General features: G+C 40.4%; 1 protein-coding gene across 1 annotated transcript in view; it reads left to right on the top strand.

Annotated features, from left to right (window-relative positions):
• The window catches only part of LOC126092726 (sialin-like), a 181382-nt gene that overhangs the window by 46663 nt on the left and 116228 nt on the right, over positions 1-18491 (top strand). Inside the window, exon 4 of the mRNA XM_049908451.1 lies at positions 12311-12457. Coding sequence (XP_049764408.1) covers positions 12311-12457 — 147 coding nt within the window. The remainder of the gene's footprint in view (positions 1-12310; positions 12458-18491) is intronic.

Genomic DNA, 18491 nt, shown 5'->3' with positions numbered 1-18491 from the left:
AGATGATTAAGTGAGATTTCTCAGGGAGTTGGGTCAAAAAATGGACACTCAACCAGTCAGAAATTCTCTTAACGAGAATAAATAAGCATTTTAATTATCAACTAATAAAATTAACGAAACGAAAGTAGAGGTTCGCTTAGAAACGCTAATGACAGTACTGTCAGACATGATGAAGAATTGTCACTGCCTAACATTTGATAGCAGTAACATGCACCAGAATCTGTGTGCTATGAGACAGGTTGGACTTCATATCCTAAAATGTTAACATAGACATAGTTTAATTGGGTTCCAGGTATCCACACGATTGTTTGTTTTCTAGACGAACGTGAAGCTGCATAAAGTATTTCTAAGTGACACAGATGCCCTTGCTTTAGAGATACACAATGCAAGTAAACTTATGTTTTGCTATTACATATACAGTTGTCATGTTGTACAAATTGATTTACATACATTTGTTTGTTCCTCTGTATCCAATACCACTGACGATGACTTATATGCCCGAATATCAGTTTGGAAAGTATAAATTTCAAGTGAAAGTCATGTTTTTTAGAATATGTCCTTTCATAAGTATTTAAGAGCCTTGAAAAAGGCAAAATTCAGTGACTAATTGTTTAATAGGAGAAATGTGTAAGAGTAAGGAATTATTTATGGACGTGAGCCTACACTGGCTTGTTTGGATTCCAGTGTGATATGATTGGGAAAAGAAAATCACTTAGAAACCTTAGTTTCTCCTGAAGATAATGATGATGATGATGTTTGGTTTGTCGGGCGCTCAACTGCGTGGTTATCAGCGCCCGTACAAATTCTCAACCTTTTCTCAGCCCAATCTCGCCACTTTCATCAATGATGATAAAATGATGAGGACAACACGAACACCCAGTCATCTCGAGGCAGATGAAAATCCCTGACCCCGCCGGGAATCGAACCTGGAACCCCATGCTCAGGAAGCAAGAAAGCGACCGCGAGGCCACGAGCTGCGGACTCCTGAAGATAATGTGTCAGTATCTGGTGAGAATGAAATAAATGAAGCAAATTAGCTTCTTGCCATTGGTTGTCATGGAGATAACATCAGTATCTAATAATAAAGCAATAATAGTAGAAATGAGATTCAGGTGATTGTTTCCCAAGTTTGTAATGTTAATTTAACTAACAGTAATGGTGTTCAGATAATTAAAAAGGAAATGCAAAATGAGGATAGTTACGTTTCACGTAAACAGCAGTTCTTCAAGGCAAAAAGTTTGACAAAGCTCCAATTCAGCTAAAAGTTCACGGAGATCTGCTTAAATTTGAATGTAATGAGAACGCAAGCGAACTTTCTTTCCATCTGACAGATTCTGTGGTCAAAAAGGGAGTAGATCGGTTGAAGATGCAGCTTTGAGGACTGTTTTCTCCATCCATGCTGAAGCAGTTATGTCAACGCATACCTATCGAAAACTTACGTGACGCCAGTGAAAAACTATGCACGCCATATCACATGGGAAACCAGTGCAATACAGGGGACTGATGGGGGTCGTATCACGTTGGGATGGGGTCTGATGATGGGCGACGCTGACTAAGGGAACATACAAAGTGAAATTCCTTATCTATCGAGGAGAGTGAAACAAATGCGCCAAAAGAAAAGAAAATTGGTTAACACGCATGAAAACCAACTCAATGATCCATGTGAACAGAATGTGGATATCGTAAATTGGCAGATAGCGCCACCAGAGAGTCTCCAGAGAATAAGTGGACGACACAGGAGGACAACAGACAACGAGGACGGTACGACAGAATAACGAGTCCTAGGAGCAAACCGTCCACCCCTGGTAGCTGAGTGGTCAGCACGACAGAATGTCAGTCCTAAAGGCCCAAGTTCGAGTCCCGGCTGTGTCGGAAATTTTCTCCGCTCAGGGACTGAGTGTTGTGTTGTCCTACTCATCATCATTTCATCCCCATCGACGCGCAAGTCACCGAAGTGGCGTCAAATCGAAGGACCTGCATCCGGTGAACGGTCTACCTGACAGGAGGCCCTAGTCATACGACAGCTATTTAAGGGCAAATCAAGATCTAAAACTAAGATGTAGTCAATTCCGAACCAAGACAGTGATGCGCAGTGAGATCTCGAGGAGAATTCACAGCTGACAGACTGAGTGGCCGACGGCCGCAAGCCCTGGTAGGCCAGCAGGACGGCTGTGGCTTGCTCTTTTCGGCGACTGTAGTGCCCGCGAATGCAGTCACGCCACCTAGCGGCCGTCATCGATTTCCATTGTGTCCTGGGGAGTCTTCAAAGGCACCGGACTCTAACACCAGATGGACCTTTCTGATAACTCAAAAAACTGTATCTTTCTTGCCTAAAATTGGTAATTTTTTTACTCCATTTGACATGCAGATTTACAGTATGTCGGGCAGCGTACAAACCTCGTTAGACCGAAACGATAGACGCTTCTTATCTGTGACAATTCATGCTAAACTTCACTTTTACCAAATCTATAAATGGACGATCTTAAAAGTTTAATGGTAATTCCAATCACCCCTGGTGTCTCCTTTCCTATCCTCTCCCCACCTGCTGCCGCAATTCTACCCATGTGTCCCACCCTCTCTGCATCTCCACACCCTCCATCTCCTCTCCCAGAGAAACTTTCGGCGTTTCCCCCTCCTGTAAGATGTGCTTCTCCCAATATTTATCCCTCCTTATAACACTGACACTCCTCTACCTATCCCCTCCTCCCTAGGGCCCCCTCTCCTTTCTCTTCCTCTCTGCTGTCCCCCCTCCTATGCCCTTATCCTACTCGCTTCTTCTTTTGCAGTCCTTGTGCTCCTTCCTGGGTTGCTCACTTTCCCACCCTCCACATCTCCTGTCCCTTGGTCTGTTACTGTCTCCCCCTCCCTTCCAGCTCCCCCTCTTCCACTGACTCCCTCCTCTCCCTCTTTCCCTCCTCTCTGACCTCCCCTCTCTTGGCAGGTCCTTTCAGTTTTAATCCAGTTACTCTCCGTCGTGTTTTGGTGCTCGCTGTGTGTGTTACATAAGTTCAGTGTGTATTAAGTGTCGTCATCCCATGTGGCTTTTATACTGTGAACACCATTTTAATCGTGCTGTCTGTCCCTCCAGTGTTTATGTGCAATGTCCTCATCAAGTGTCAAATTATCTATACGTGAATTTCATGTAAATGTGCCTCGTCAAACTACTCCTTTTTTGTATCCTTAACTCCCACTTTTTCCATTCTCTTGTGACGACTTCATCTTTTATCCCCGTATTTTATGTATTTGACATTTCTCCTGTGATATTTTATACAGTCTCTTGGCTAAAGAGTGGCGGAGTGTGCCTCTGCCAGCCCACCTCTGCCCACATGGGGTAGGGATATGAAATAACAATAAAGGAAAAAAATGGTTCTGGGTATGACTCAAATGTGTCTGTAGCCAGCCTTCTAATAGCTCCCGTTTCCGGTTAAAGATTAAATCACAACATACTATATTCTGGAGCTCATCAGTCAGCTGTTTGGTGGCGACACACACTCTTCCCAAAATACTTTGACAAAATGACCCATGAGACAACGTCAGTGTTGCATATGTAGCCTCGGCTCTGTCCGGAGCAGACTGCGAAACGGAACAGTCGCTACTAAAATGCCACTACCTCTTCATCTCTCCTCAAAAAGCTCCCCCTCTGCGTACTAAATTATTAATACGTTCTTCAAATGAGATCGTATCACCTCTGTAATTTTTCTTATTGTTTACAGATACCTAAAGAACATTTCACTTCAATAATAGTTTCATATCCTGTTAATTAAATCTCTCACGATTTTTCGAACGGAACTTTGAATGGGGCTCTACCCTCTGAACTGTCTCTTTGGTTAGCGCTGTACCTTTGTAAAGGTCCTCACTTGTCTTCTGTACACTCTCGACACTGCCAGTATGTCTCAATCCCTTCCTTCTGTCCAATTTCTCCAGTAAATTGGTCACATCACCTTCCTGTACCTGTCCCTCACCTTCCAGATATTCCAGTGATCCTTCCTAGCTCACTGTTAACCTGTTCACCTCTTGGTGCAATAAGTAACTCTTAAGAACTATCCCTTCCAAGATCCAGGCATAAATTATAAGATGAACCATCTGTAGATTCCAGTGCCGTGATTTCTACCTCACATGTTATAACTACTCTACCTGAGCACCCAAGACACTAAAGTAGACTAATTTTTCTTGTCTAGGGTTCAGAGTTGTGACGAACTTTTAATAAGTTCTTTCATTTGTGAAATAATTTATTTATAAAGTGAACTGCAGCGTATTTGGCCTTTAGCACCTTTCAAGTTGAACATAGTGAAAATCATGTGCTTTAGCACAAGTCAAAATTTTGCAAATATCAAACTTATATACATATCATTATATCCATAAGCTTAGTACTTAACATTGTTGGTGTATGTTGTACATGTTTTAGTTATCCATGATCTTCCTTTCCCCACTGTACTCTGCCAAATTAAGCAGCTGATGTGGGGTAATATGAGATTTTGCTACATAGTAACAAGGACGAGTTGGTGGAAGAGGGCGACTTCTCCCTTCTCTTTCTACCCAACCCAAGGTCAAGCGGAGCATGCATTCTCCGTGTACTCATGACAGACGAAGAGTTACGCTCCTGTGTAATACAAAAATTATATATTTTTAAATTTAGTAATTTATTCATAGAAAGATGTAGAATTAGGCAGATGTAAGAAATAGTTGCTTTAAGGAGAATTCAGTTAGTGGTTTCCACAAATATCGCTATTTTTTTAATTTTACATCCAGCAGAAATAAACATGTTCTTTTTCTATAAAAGTAGGATACAGAAGATTCGGTAAAATTATCTTCAGCACATTTCGAGACATTTAAAGAAACATGAATTTTGATTTAAGAGACAGAAAAACTTAGTAAATTATCCTATAGTTAAGTACAAAGCAGAATATAGAAAGTACAGCACTATATTTTATATAAGAGAGGTAATGGTAATGTACAACATTACAGGGCATTTGTTGGATTTTACAAAGGCACAGCGCTAACCAAAGAGACAAGTGAGGACAGTACTTTTCGTAATGCTTATGCTTGAATGGAAAGTATGGAATTGGTGCTATTTTTTAAAAATCAAATTATGCAGAGTGGGAACTTGGGTAGAGAGGAAACAATAATGTGATCATAGTTTACTGGAAGAGCTGGAGTGCAGAATAATTAACATTATTGTCAGAGGAGTATGAAAGTAACTTGAGTGCAGTTAAGAAGTTAAAGTACATGTCTGTGTTTATTTATGATATGAAGTATAAGTTCCAACTAATAGATTGTTTTCGGTTCGCCTTTTTTCTGGAGAGTTATTTGTCTCTGAATGACGAGCATGTTATTGGGTGGCATGGTAATTAACTGTTTGGTACCTACACATACCACACCAATAACCTGACAAATGGAGGCAGCGACAGGAGAATCTTTGGTGAGGATGTATGCAGGAGACGATAATCTTAGGAAACCAAATTAAAATGAAAAAGTGATCACAAAAGAAACAGTGGCTTGTGTTGACAGTAGTTGTGACATTATCCATTGTTAAACAGAGGGGTAGCACAGCGGATCCCACAACCAGAATGGAGAATTTGACACACTTTGGATTTGTATGAAGAGAGTATTTTTCATGTTAGAAAACAGAATAAATTACAAGAACAGCAGGAAGCAGCCTTCAACAACGAAGAGAGTGCAGTAAAATGCAAAAGCAATAGTTGAAGAAGACAAAGAGTAAGTTTGAAAGAAATAAAAATCATAGTTTTCACTAACAGCGCTGCTGTAGACCAACTGATTAAAATAATTGTAATTTAGGAGTTGGGAATAATGTGTCATGGTCCGCAATGAACTGTGTTAGAGTAGTATTTTACATGTTTATTCATGTTGTTAAAGCTGAACTACTGAAATTATTCACCATGGTTTAAACGAGAACTAATATTATGTACGGCAGCATGCCTTATTTGGGGTCATAAGAAGGGTGAATGAAGTGGGAATATAAAGCCAATTTAATGCATCCTTGATTTCCTAAAGAAAGAAGAGGAAGAATGGGAGACACAATAGGAAAAGGAGGAGGATGAATGGAAGGAAGCGCGTAGAGAATTATGTTAAGAACAGCAGGAAGAAAAGGACAAATAAGAGAACTTACAAAATTTTGTTGTCATCGTCTAGTAAGCCAGGAAAGACACAGCCATCTATGAGGATTTAGAAATTGATTATGGGGAAGAACTTTCAAACTCGATGCAGTGCTACTAAAACAAAACTGAACTTAAACAGTCACAGGTGAAGAAATAAATGCAAGCACAGATTTAAGTCATATAGACTGTTAAAAAGAAAAGAGCAATATACAAACAGTAGACAATAATGTAATCCAAACAGAGGGAGAAACGTGTACAATGGAGGCTTTGGTGCTACCAAATTTGTGTGTGGGTTGCTTATTGGGGACAGACTGGATGATGTAGATTGAAGTAGAGGTTAATTTTGGCATAAATGCCGTGAATATTAGGGAGGATGAAAGAGAGCAACAGAGGCTGAGTCTCATTCAATACTGCGTTGTGGTTAAGCAGAATTATGGTGTCAGTGCTGTTTAACTTTCCTATTTGTTCGAGGTATAAATGATGTTCATGGGTCCAGACGCTGTTTGCACAAAAAGAGGCAGTCTAGCAATATATTGTAAGAAACCTTTAAAAATAAATGGCAATGACAGAAGAGAGGGATGAGAATTCTCAGTATATATTATACATGTGCAAAAGTGATGAGTGCTGCAAATTTGTAATGAAACGATATTACAGTACCACGCAAAAAGAATTTAAAGTTTTAGTTGACAATGGAAGAACAAAACATTACGTCGACTGGCTGACAGGATTCACTGTTCTGTACACCTAGACACACTTTGTGCTAAATTTGTAGGCAAAGAGCATGCAAAGAAATTGGTGGAACGAACAGTAAAATTTCTGAAGTCACACACATTATTGAACTGTCATTTACAACAATTTTTACTAGAACTGAACGAAGAACATCAAGATTTTATACACTCCTGGAAACTGAAATAAGAACACCGTGAATTCATTGTCCCAGGAAGGGGAAACTTTATTGACACATTCCTGGGGTCAGATACATCACATGATCACACTGACAGAACCACAGGCACATAGACACAGGCAACAGAGCATGCACAATGTCGGCACTAGTACAGTGTATATCCACCTTTCGCAGCAATGCAGGCTGCTATTCTCCCATGGAGACGATCGTAGAGATGCTGGATGTAGTCCTGTGGAACGGCTTGCCATGCCATTTCCACCTGGCGCCTCAGTTGGACCAGCGTTCGTGCTGGACGTGCAGACCGCGTGAGACGACGCTTCATCCAGTCCCAAACATGCTCAATGGGGGACAGATCCGGAGATCTTGCTGGCCAGGGTAGTTGACTTACACCTTCTAGAGCACGTTGGGTGGCACGGGATACATGCGGACGTGCATTGTCATGTTGGAACAGCAAGTTCCCTTGCCGGTGTAGGAATGGTAGAACGATGGGTTCGATGACGGTTTGGATGTACCGTGCACTATTCAGTGTCCCCTCGACGATCACCAGTGGTGTACGGCCAGTGTAGGAGATCGCTCCCCACACCATGATGCCGGGTGTTGGCCCTGTGTGCCTCGGTCGTATGCAGTCCTGATTGTGGCGCTCACCTGCACGGCGCCAAACACGCATACGACCATCATTGGCACCAAGGCAGAAGCGACTCTCATCGCTGAAGACGACACGTCTCCATTCGTCCCTCCATTCACGCCTGTCGCGACACCACTGGAGGCGGGCTGCACGATGTTGGGGCGTGAGCGGAAGACGGACTAACGGTGTGCGGGACCGTAGCCCAGCTTCATGGAGACGGTTGCGAATGGTCCTCGCCGATACCCCAGGAGCAACAGTGTCCCTAATTTGCTGGGAAGTGGCGGTGTGGTCCCCTACGGCACTGCGTAGGATCCTACGGTCTTGGCGTGCATCCGTGCGTCGCTGCGGTCCGGTCCCAGGTCGACGGGCACGTGCACCTTCCGTCGACCACTGGCGACACGCCCCACGTGTTGAGCAATTCGGCGGTACGTCCACCCGGCCTCCCGCATGTCCACTATACGCCCTCGCTCAAAGTCCGTCAACTGCACATACGGTTCACGTCTATGCTGTCGTGGCATGCTACCAGTGTTAAAGACTGCGATGGAGCTCCGTATGCCACGGCAAACTGGCTGACACTGACGGCGGCGGTGCACAAATGCTGCGCAGCTAGCGCCATTCGACGGCCAACACCGCGGTTCCTGGTGTGTCCGCTGTGCCGTGCGTGTGATCATTGCTTGTACAGCCCTCTCGCAGTGTCCGGAGCAAGTATGGTGGGTCTGACACACCGGTGTCAATGTGATCTTTTTTCCATTTCCAGAAGTGTATATTACTGCAGAGTACATTGGTTCAGTCACAGGGCAAACTTAGAACGATTTTCGATTTAAAATTCGCTATTGTTCAATTTATGAACAAAAAAAGTTTCAGGATCGAATATTAGAACATCTGGAATGGATTACAGATCTCACATTTGTGAGTGGACCTGACTGCACACAGCCCACAGTGAGACGCTGCAAGGTGAGAAACAACTTATTTCTGATTTGATAGGGATGCGGTTAAAGAGAAAATCGCATTGTAGAAGGCACAAATTCTGGCAAACACGATCCAAGCTCACTGACATTAGAGAAAACGTAAAGTCTGAAGAATTAATTACAGAGACTGTTTTTTAAATACTGACGATCTTACATCTCTTTTCAAGCTAATTTTGAGACATTTGCCTTTATAATTGAAAGCGCCCCCATGCATACGCAGATGTTACTGATTGATGCGTTGTGTAATCCCCATTTTAGAGACAGATCCTTTTACGTTAAAACTGTTCAGAACATCAACATTGCTTTTCTCAGATCGAATTTCCATCTCCATAACGAGTTTCCGTAATTGCTGCAATATTTCTATGGGCATATTTGTGTGAGAGACCTTTTTTGGATTGTTGTTGTTGTGGTCTTCAGTCCCGTGACTGGTTTGATGCAGCTCTCCATGCTACACTATCCTGCGCAAGCCTTTTCATCTCCCAGTACCTACTGCAACCTACATCCTTCTGAATCTGCTTAGTGTATTCATCTCTTGGTCTCACCCTACGATTTTTACCCTCCACGCTGCCCTCCAAATATTAAATTGGTGATCCCTTGATGCCTCAGAACATGTCCTACCAACCGATCCCTTCTTCTGGTCAAGTTGTGCCACAAACTTCTCTTCTCCCCAATCCTATTCAATACTTCCTCATTAGTTATGTGATCTACCCATCTAATCTTCAGCATTCTTCTGTAGCACCACATTTCGAAAGCTTCTATTCTCTTCTTGTCCAAACTATTTACCGTCCACGTTTCACTTCCATACATTGCTACACTCCATACAAATACTTTCAGAAATGACTTCCTGACACTTAAATCTATACTCGATGTTAACAAATTTCTCTTCTTCAGAAACGCTTTCCTTGCCATTGCCAGTCTACATTTTATATCCTCTCTACTTCGACCATCATCAGTTATTTTGCTCCCCAAATAGCAAAACTCCTTTACTACTTTAAGTGTCTCATTTCCTAATCTAATACCCTCAGCAACACCCGACTTAATTCGACTACATTCCATTATCCTCGTTTTGCTTTTGTTGATGTTCATCTTATATCCTCCCTTCAAGACACCATCCATTCCGTTCAACAGCTCTTCCAAGTCCTTTGCTGTCTCTGACAGAATTACAATGTCATCGGCGAACCTCAAAGTTTTATTTCTCCTCCATGGATTTTAATACCTACTCCGAATTTTTCTTTTGTTTCCTTTACTGCTTGCTCAATATACAGATTGAATATCATCGGGGAGACGCTACAACCCTGTCTTACTCCCTCCCCAACCACTGCTTCCCTTTCATGTCCCTCGACTCTTATAACTGCCATCTGCTTTCTGTACAAATTGTAAATAGCCTTTCGCTCCCTGTATTTAACCCCTGACACCTTTAGAATTTGAAAGAGAGTATTCCAGTCAACATTGTCAAAAGCTTTCTCTAAGTCTACAAATGCTAGAAACGTAGGTTTGCCTTTCCTTAATCTTTCTTCTAAGATAAGTCGTAAGGTCAGTATTGCCTCACGTGTTCCAGTATTTCTACGGAATCCAAACTGATCTTCCCCGAGGTCGGTTTCTACTAGTTTTTCCATTCGTCTGTAAAGAATTCGTGTTAGTATTTTGCAGCTGTGGCTTATTAAACTGATTGTTCGGTAATTTGCACATCTGTCAACACCTGCTTTCTTTGGGATTAGAATTATTATATTCTTCTTGAAGTGTGAGGGCATTTCCCCTGTTTCATACATCTTGCTCACCAGATGGTAGAGTTTTGTCAGGACTGGCTCTCCCAAGGCCGTCAGTAGTTCCAATGGAATGTTGTCTACTCCGGGGGCCTTGTTTCGACTCAGGTCTTTCAGTGCTCTGTCAAACTCTTCACGCAGTATCGTATCTCCCATTTCATCTTCATCTACATCCTCTTCCATTTCCATAATATCGTCCTCAAGTACATCGCCCTTGTATAGACCCTCTATATACTCCTTCCACCTTGAAACTAACTAAATCAAGAGTATGGGGCAACCTAAGTGTGAAAATCTGCCAAACTGTCTCAATTTGTCTGTATGCGAATAGTTAGTACCAGACAAAAATTATGTCTTAACTGTACCAAAATAATTAAATAATACTAAATATTTGTCATCTTTGTTATCTATGATGTTGCGAAATGCGAAATATAAATCGAAGTCGTATGCAGTGCGACTACACTGCCATATAATTGCAGCGCATTCAGAGTTTCCCCTCTTTGCCATGTTGCCCTCAGACATTGTGGTGTGATGGTTGGATAAGCGTGAAGTGAGACTGAGAATTTTGGCACTTGGTACATGACACGGCTTGCATGCTGAATTCTTGACTACCCCTGTTATAGAACGCCAGAAGCATCTACTAGTGATAAAGCGTTACACCTGCAAGTGAGAGACTGTCGATGAGTATAACTAGCAGTGGGTCAAAAGTGGATTTCATTTATTTACTTTTTGTTAATAATATACTACTGTCTTTCAGCAGACAACTCGGTTCATTCTTTACTGGACTGAAATGCTTAACTGAATTACTAGTGGAATAATGTCCTGTGTCAGTTTATGTTTACTCAATAGTAAATTTTGTTTTATTTTTCGGTTCATTAAATGTATGTTGAAACCTGAGGTCAGTGAGTACAGTAGACGATGAAGATTATTTGGTATATATAAAATGTATGTATGTGTCTGTGTAATGCTTCCTTGAAGTGTTGTATGATTAATATGTTATAAATAACCTTGAAATAACATTAAATGCTTGTGGGGTAACTTAGTATATTGTGCTAGTAGGTAGTTTCAGCTTAATGACTTAAAGGGTTTTCTTTGTTATTACTTGTTGTTTTCCAATTTTTTTGTCGAATTTTAAAAATAATTAGTGATCTGTGGTGAGGAGTAGTCAAGTGGCCAAGTGCTTTTCAAGGCTGTGTGCCGAGTGATGTAGTACAATTATAAACAGTATAAGAGTAGACTGAGAGCGCCAATAGTTAAAGTATGTTGAACAGTTAACAAGGAAACATAGAAATCATAAGTATGTATAGGTAACTTGATGTTCAAAATATGGAGAGAGGTTGTAATCAAGGCTAGAGTCCAAATAATTAATTTTATTGTTAGAAGAGTATGAAAGTAGCCCAAGTGCAGTTTAGAAGCAAAAATATATGTTTGTGTTTATTTGTGTGATGAAGAATAACTTGTAAGTAATAACTAATTTCTGGCTTGGCTACATGTGTAAGAGTTATTTTCTCCAGATGATCATCATGTTATTAAATGAAATAGTAATTAACAATTGGTATTTACCCGCCACTCACGAACCAGTATCTTACAATGTCTGTAGTTTGTAAATGAAGCTGAAATACTGAATCTGCGCTATGGAGTTTTCAAGATCATACGATGCACATATCGTGAATATAGGATTATTTGGTTGATGGGGTTGGAGGCGGGTAAGATAGAGCAGCTGGGCATTAGAACATAATTTTGGATCAAAGTTGTGGACATGGTCCCTACATGTAATTTAATGAAATTCATATGCATTTGATGGACAGGCATAATCTGAAATCCCCCACGGATTTTTACTAATGTTGTTGTTACATGAGCAAACATTAAATGCAGTATCTAGAGCTTGTGTGAACGCCAAGTGACTCTAGAGTCCCAACAGAGCCATCCTGTTTCAGAGGATGCTGCCATTCTGGCCGGTGATGACTTCCTGTCCATTCATGGCGCTGGTGGCACTGCACTTTGGTAACCTGGGAGGACTCTTCTTTCAGTTGACTGAAACCCCAAAGTACATGTCTGAAGTTCTTGGTTTCGACCTCAAACAAGTAAGTGTTATATCTACCTTAGTCCGTCTATAAGGTTATAGTGACGTCCAATTCCTATGTTGTTTGTCCACTTAAAATTTGCGAGACTATCAGAAAATTAATGCGCTTTCAGTTAATAATATAGCACATTACAACATGGTGTACCCAAACCATGCAAAATACTTTGGAACTTTGCTGTTTTACAGGCATCGTTGCACCATTCATGGCTAGATAATTTCCTCAGTGTACTGTTTTGAGAGCTGTAATTGGACTATGTAGGCAAACGCCTTTATAAGATAATGTTTGCATGGTCTGAGTTGTTCATGTCATGACAGATGATATCAGTTCACACCACAGGAAAAAAAATCATGTGACTGTGCGATAGGTGATATCAATGGATCACTTGCAGGAGTAAAGTACCTAATAATATACAGGGTGAGTCACTAACTATTGCCACCTAGAATAACCTCGAAAGTACGCAGCAGCTGAAAAGTTTGTGGGACAAATGTTGCATGGGACAACGGGGGCCATAATATGACGTTGATTTTTTGTTGCTAGGTGGGCTCGCTTCAGAGATATGAAGGTCAACTTCGTTTTTTTTTAATGGGGTGCTATAGTTTGATACTTATTTTCTGATAGCGGCTATCGAGACGAATCCAATAACGTGTAACAGTAAGGTCTTTGAAGATCAACGAAGGTCACAAAGGTGACATGATCGTCCATTTACAGAAGGTGTTCGAACTAATGATCATTGGTACCAATGCGGTGCTGCTATCTTCTTATCATGGATTCAGTGGTATTCATTATCACATCGGCACTTATAGAAGCACACGCTTTGACAATTCTCTCTCGTATATCGTGCAAATAGTAAATATTAGCCGAATACGGCGTATCCATCTAACGTGCCATTGACATGTAAACACCATTCGACGGTTTCGCAATACAACACTAATAGGAACGGTAAGACTAGTATTGGTGAATGTGAATGATGTATTCCTTCGAAGGACAAGTCGATAATGTTTCTCATTCACGGAGAATGCCAACGAAATTCAGTGAGCGCTTGAGAATACGCTGAAAGATATCCTCAACGTACTCGTCCTACACGTCGTACATTTAAATATGTGTATGGTAAATTCAGAACAACCGCATCTTTAACGTATCGGAAACATATCTGGCAAAGGAAAGTTACTAACGAGGAAACGGAAATTGGAACTCTTCGTCACTGTGGGTCGAGATCCTTGAGTTAGTTCGCGTCAGAGCCGGCCGCTGTGACCAAGCGGTTCTAGGAGCTTCCGTCCCGAACCGCCCTGCTGCTGCGGTCGCAGGTTCGAATCCTGCCTCGGGCTTGGATTTGTGTGATGTTGAAAGGTGGCTACACTGAGCCACAGCGCCAAAGATCGTGCCAGAGAGTATTGTTCCGCCGCCTCCACTGGCAGTGATTATTGAGACGTAGCGGCAAGCAGTTCTTACCGAGAAGTTGTGGTGGACACTGCTTGTCGTGAAATCAGAGTGAGATGTGGGAGTGGAGAGTGTTGTTCCATGTTTTATGCAGTGATTTGATGGGAGAGATAGCAGATGTTGTTCTAATAGAGATATTGTAATGGTCAGAGTGCATTTCGTCAATATATACGGAGGTATTTTCTTTTATTCTTTTATTCTTTCAGTGACCTGAATAATGTGTCATTACAGGTTCAGTCAACAAAGCATCTGGCGTGTGTTCTTGTATCAGAGTGTAATTCTGCTTTCCTTACACAATTATAGTATTTCTAATTTTCTTTTATTACGTCAGTATAATTGGTATTTAAAAATTCTTGTTTTGTTGAAGAAGAACCGTGCCAGATGTGCGTTGAGTCACACTACCACACACAGAACAGCTACACTTGTGCTTTGTTGGCTTCGTAGATTTTATAGTTGCTGGGGACTTAATTAATTAATTGTGCTAACAGAAATTTCCTTACATTCTTTGTTGTCATTCTAAGCAGTCAGATTGCGTACTAAAACTAGTCAGGGCCAGCCGTTTACGAGACTTGCGTAATCGGACTTACAGCTACAAAAAAAAAATATCTGCAGTATTATTATAAATAAGCCCCCATGCACGTGGCGACTGCTGCTTCGGATCGTCCCTTGGAATCTTCTGATTGTAAAAATAGTAGACAGTAGTATTGTAGTAGTAATTTGTAGTTTAGTAATTGTAGTCTATTTTGCATGTGTAGATTTGGTAATTGTCATTCTTCTAATGGTATTTTTTTTCTCAGAATTTGATTTGTTGTCTTGTATACGCGTTTGACAATATAGTGCAATTATTTCAATTGTTCGTTAATCGTGTTTGAGGGAAACATCTCGTGTGAATGGTATTGTTGGTGATAAAGTGTCATTGTGTGTAATTTTCGTATAGTGACGAGTTTTGTATGTTTTGTAAATGATTACGCGATCAATGAAAAAGGCAAAAATGATGAATAGTGAAAATAACGAAATTGTTGACATGGCGAATTCGCCAACACAGGACAACAGTATGATGAATAATGCTGTTGAAAACAATTTAATAAGCAGGGAAAATAGTCCGGAAACAGTTCAAAATTTTTCACAATCGAAAAATTCTCAGATTGCGTGGTTAACGACAGAAGATATGGAGCAGTTGATGAGTGTAATATTAAATTTGGGATCTGAATTAAAAACATGGATAGACTCACAAATAGGAAGAATTAACACGAAGATAGAAACTTTGACAATACAGTTAGGCTCACAAATAGGAAGAAGTAAAACCGAGATGGAAACAATGGAAACACAGTTAGGCTCACGAACAGGGACATGTTTCAAAAACATGAAAGACGAATCAAAGAAAGAAATTAGAGAAGAAGTACAACCGATTTTGAATGCTCACAATAATACTTTAATTTCAACAGAAATTAGACAAGAGGAACAGGACAGAGAACAGGCAGAAAGAGATCGCGTGATAGTACAGAAATTTTCAGAGTTAAATTTACAATGTGTACACGATAAGGAAGAAATATTGGAGAGAATCGAGGAATCCGTACCAAATGACAGGATAAATAACTTAACGCAACAATATGAACAGTGTGTTAATACTGAAGTCGTGACACTTACGGAAGACATAAATAAACAGAAAGAACAAATAGGTGACTTATCGGAAAGAGTTGAGGAGATTTCAGATAAACTAACAAATCTTAGTTTAAATGGGGACAGAGATTCAGATGACACAGCTCCATTGCCATTTTCAGAAACCGAAGAGTACCAGAGCATAAATAAACATGTTGAAAATCAGGGAAAATTTAATGAACGCGTTAAAAAGGAATCTGAGACATTAGAAAAGCAAGTCAAACAAATTGAAAGCAAAATCGTAGGAAAGGACGTTAGAAGAAATTTGGAATCACCGATAGCAGCGGGTTTTGAAGAAAGTAATTTATTTCATTTACGGGATGCAACAAGAGAGCGCCAGGCGCGCGAACTTGACAATAATCGACATTGGGACTGGGACAGACGCGGTAGGTCTTTGTCGCCACGAGGCGAAAACTTTGACTATAAACACTTTTTGACTGTTCGGAAATTAAAGATCTTTCGTAATTCTAAGAATGAGATATATCCATGTTCATGGTTAGATCAATTTACGTACGCACTTCCGCTAAATTTGCCACTAAGTAACAAACTGAAAATTATGTGCAGCTATTAAAGACCTCAGGGGATTCATTACGCTTTAATGAATATGTGCCGTAGCGAGCATAGGGCCCCGAGCTGTAGTGGTGCTATTTCTCTTTTAGTTTTCTGCACTGCTGCCTACTCTTTCACTATTCTTTGCATCTATCGAAACAATTCTTCAACTATCAATCTATCTAGAGAGCGTGTAAAAAATAACCGGATATGACTATTTTACCCAAAAGTGATTTCGGAAATTACCGTTTGGACTTACTGTATCTTCAGCAGCATTCATTCGTAGCTTAAATGAAATTTTACCTGTTTATCTTCGTGACAATATTACTTCTATGTTGACGACATTCTTATTGCTAAGAATTCTTGGAGTGAGCACAACAAAATTTTGGATTCATTATTAAGTATTTTTGCAAGAGTTGGCATTACAGTGAACTTAGAAAAATCTGAATTTGGTCGTTCTCAGGTGAAATTTCTCGGTCACATCATTTCTACAGCAGGTATTCTTCCTGATCCAGAAAATTTAGACGCTATTCGTAATTATGCTGTTCCTACCACAAAACGTGATGTTCGTAGTTTCCTTGGTGTCTGTAATTTTCTTAGGCGCTTTGTTAGATTGGACGATTTGGCCACACCTCGTTTATGTGAACTATCTGGAAAGAAATCTAATTGGTGTTGGGATGAGGAAGCTCAGTCAGAATTTGAACAACTTCGTGATGCTTTAGTTGCTGCTCCACTTCTTTCACATCCGGATTTATCCAAAGATTTTTGTTTGGCGACGGACTCATCATACAAAGGCCTAGGTGCACATTTATTTCAAGAGATAGAAGAAAACGGCGTTGTAGTACAAAAGACTATTGCATTTGGAAGTCGTGTTCTTTCTAAATCAGAAAAGAATTATTCGATTACGGAACTTGAAGCTTTGGCTGTTTTTTGGGCTTTTACAAAATTTTGCACATTTTTGTTTGGCAGACATACTAAGGTTTATACCGATCATCGAGCTCTGGAATTTCTTATGTCGACAAAATTAACTCATGGTAGATTGTCACGATGGGCGTTGTACCTACAGGAATTTGATTTTAGTATTGTTTACATACAGGGTTCTTCAAATATTGTTGCTGATGCTTTATCACGTGCACCTATGGGTTTGAAACAAAGTGCTGAAGAGGACTGCAAGGAAAACAATTATTGTTTGATGTATATTCAAGGTGTTGCGTTTGAGAACTTTATTTCGTCTTCGCTCCAGGACATTGCTAAGGAGCAAAATAAGGATCCAATCTGGAAGGACATTAAGGAGAAGTGGAGGAGAAAGGAAAGCGTAGCGATTAGACAGCATTATTTAGTTCGCAATGACATTCTTTTCAAACGAAAATCGGTCGACAACTCTGTTTGGTTAGTTTGTATTCCTGATGAGTGGGTTAATAAGCTGATTTGGTATACGCATTTTAGTTATGCACACTTTTGGTCCCAGAAACTGCTTCCATAAATTACAGGAAAATTGCTACTTCAGTAATATGGAAAAACGTATTCGATCTGTTCTGGCCAAATGCAAATTATGTCAAAAGGCTAAGCCGCCAACAGTTTCTCACAGAGCACCGTTGTTTCCTATCATTCCAGCGAAATTAAAGGACATGGCTGCAGTCGATTTGTTCGGTCCAGTGGTTCGATCTACTAATGATTTTGCGTACATTTTCGTAGCAGTGGAGTTGACATCAAAATATGTGTGTTTTACACCGTTACACAAAGCAACAGCTCGTTCAGTATCTAATGCTTTCATCAAACATTTTCTTAAAGAAGTGGGTCATGTTGATAAGGTTATATCAGATAATGGATCACAGTTTCGTTCTAAAATTTGGCTTCGTGCTCTACAGCGTCGTAAGATTAAACCAATTTTCATTTCACTTTTTCACCCTCAATCTAACGCTTCAGAGAGATGGATGAAGGAAATCAATAAATTGTGTCGTCTTTATTGTCATCAGAATCACAGAACTTGGGATCAGTATCTTCATATTTTTCAAAACATTCTGAATGAACTTCCTAATGACTCAACTTCTTTACCACCTATACTGATATTAAAAAATAAAGCACCGACAAATCGCATTTCTGAAATCGTTTCTTTTCCGCCTTCACGGAAACTGCGGCATTCTGAAGTTGTGAATCTGGCTCTACAAAATATTGCATCTGCGGCTGCTAGAAGAGAGAAATCAGCTAAGCGTCCTGGTCGTTTAAAAATCTTGTCAGTTGGTCAGAAGGTGTTAATTAAGTCTCATCGTTTGTCTCACAAAGGAAAAGGCTTGTGTCGCAAATTTTTTCTGCTTTATAACGGTCCATATAGAATTCGCAAAATTATTCATGATAACACTGTTGAAGTAGAAACTCTTAAATCACGACG

This window comes from Schistocerca cancellata, chromosome 7 (assembly GCF_023864275.1).
Source record: "Schistocerca cancellata isolate TAMUIC-IGC-003103 chromosome 7, iqSchCanc2.1, whole genome shotgun sequence".
Taxonomy (NCBI): domain Eukaryota; kingdom Metazoa; phylum Arthropoda; class Insecta; order Orthoptera; family Acrididae; genus Schistocerca; species Schistocerca cancellata.
This window is presented reverse-complemented; position numbering and strand designations above follow the sequence as displayed.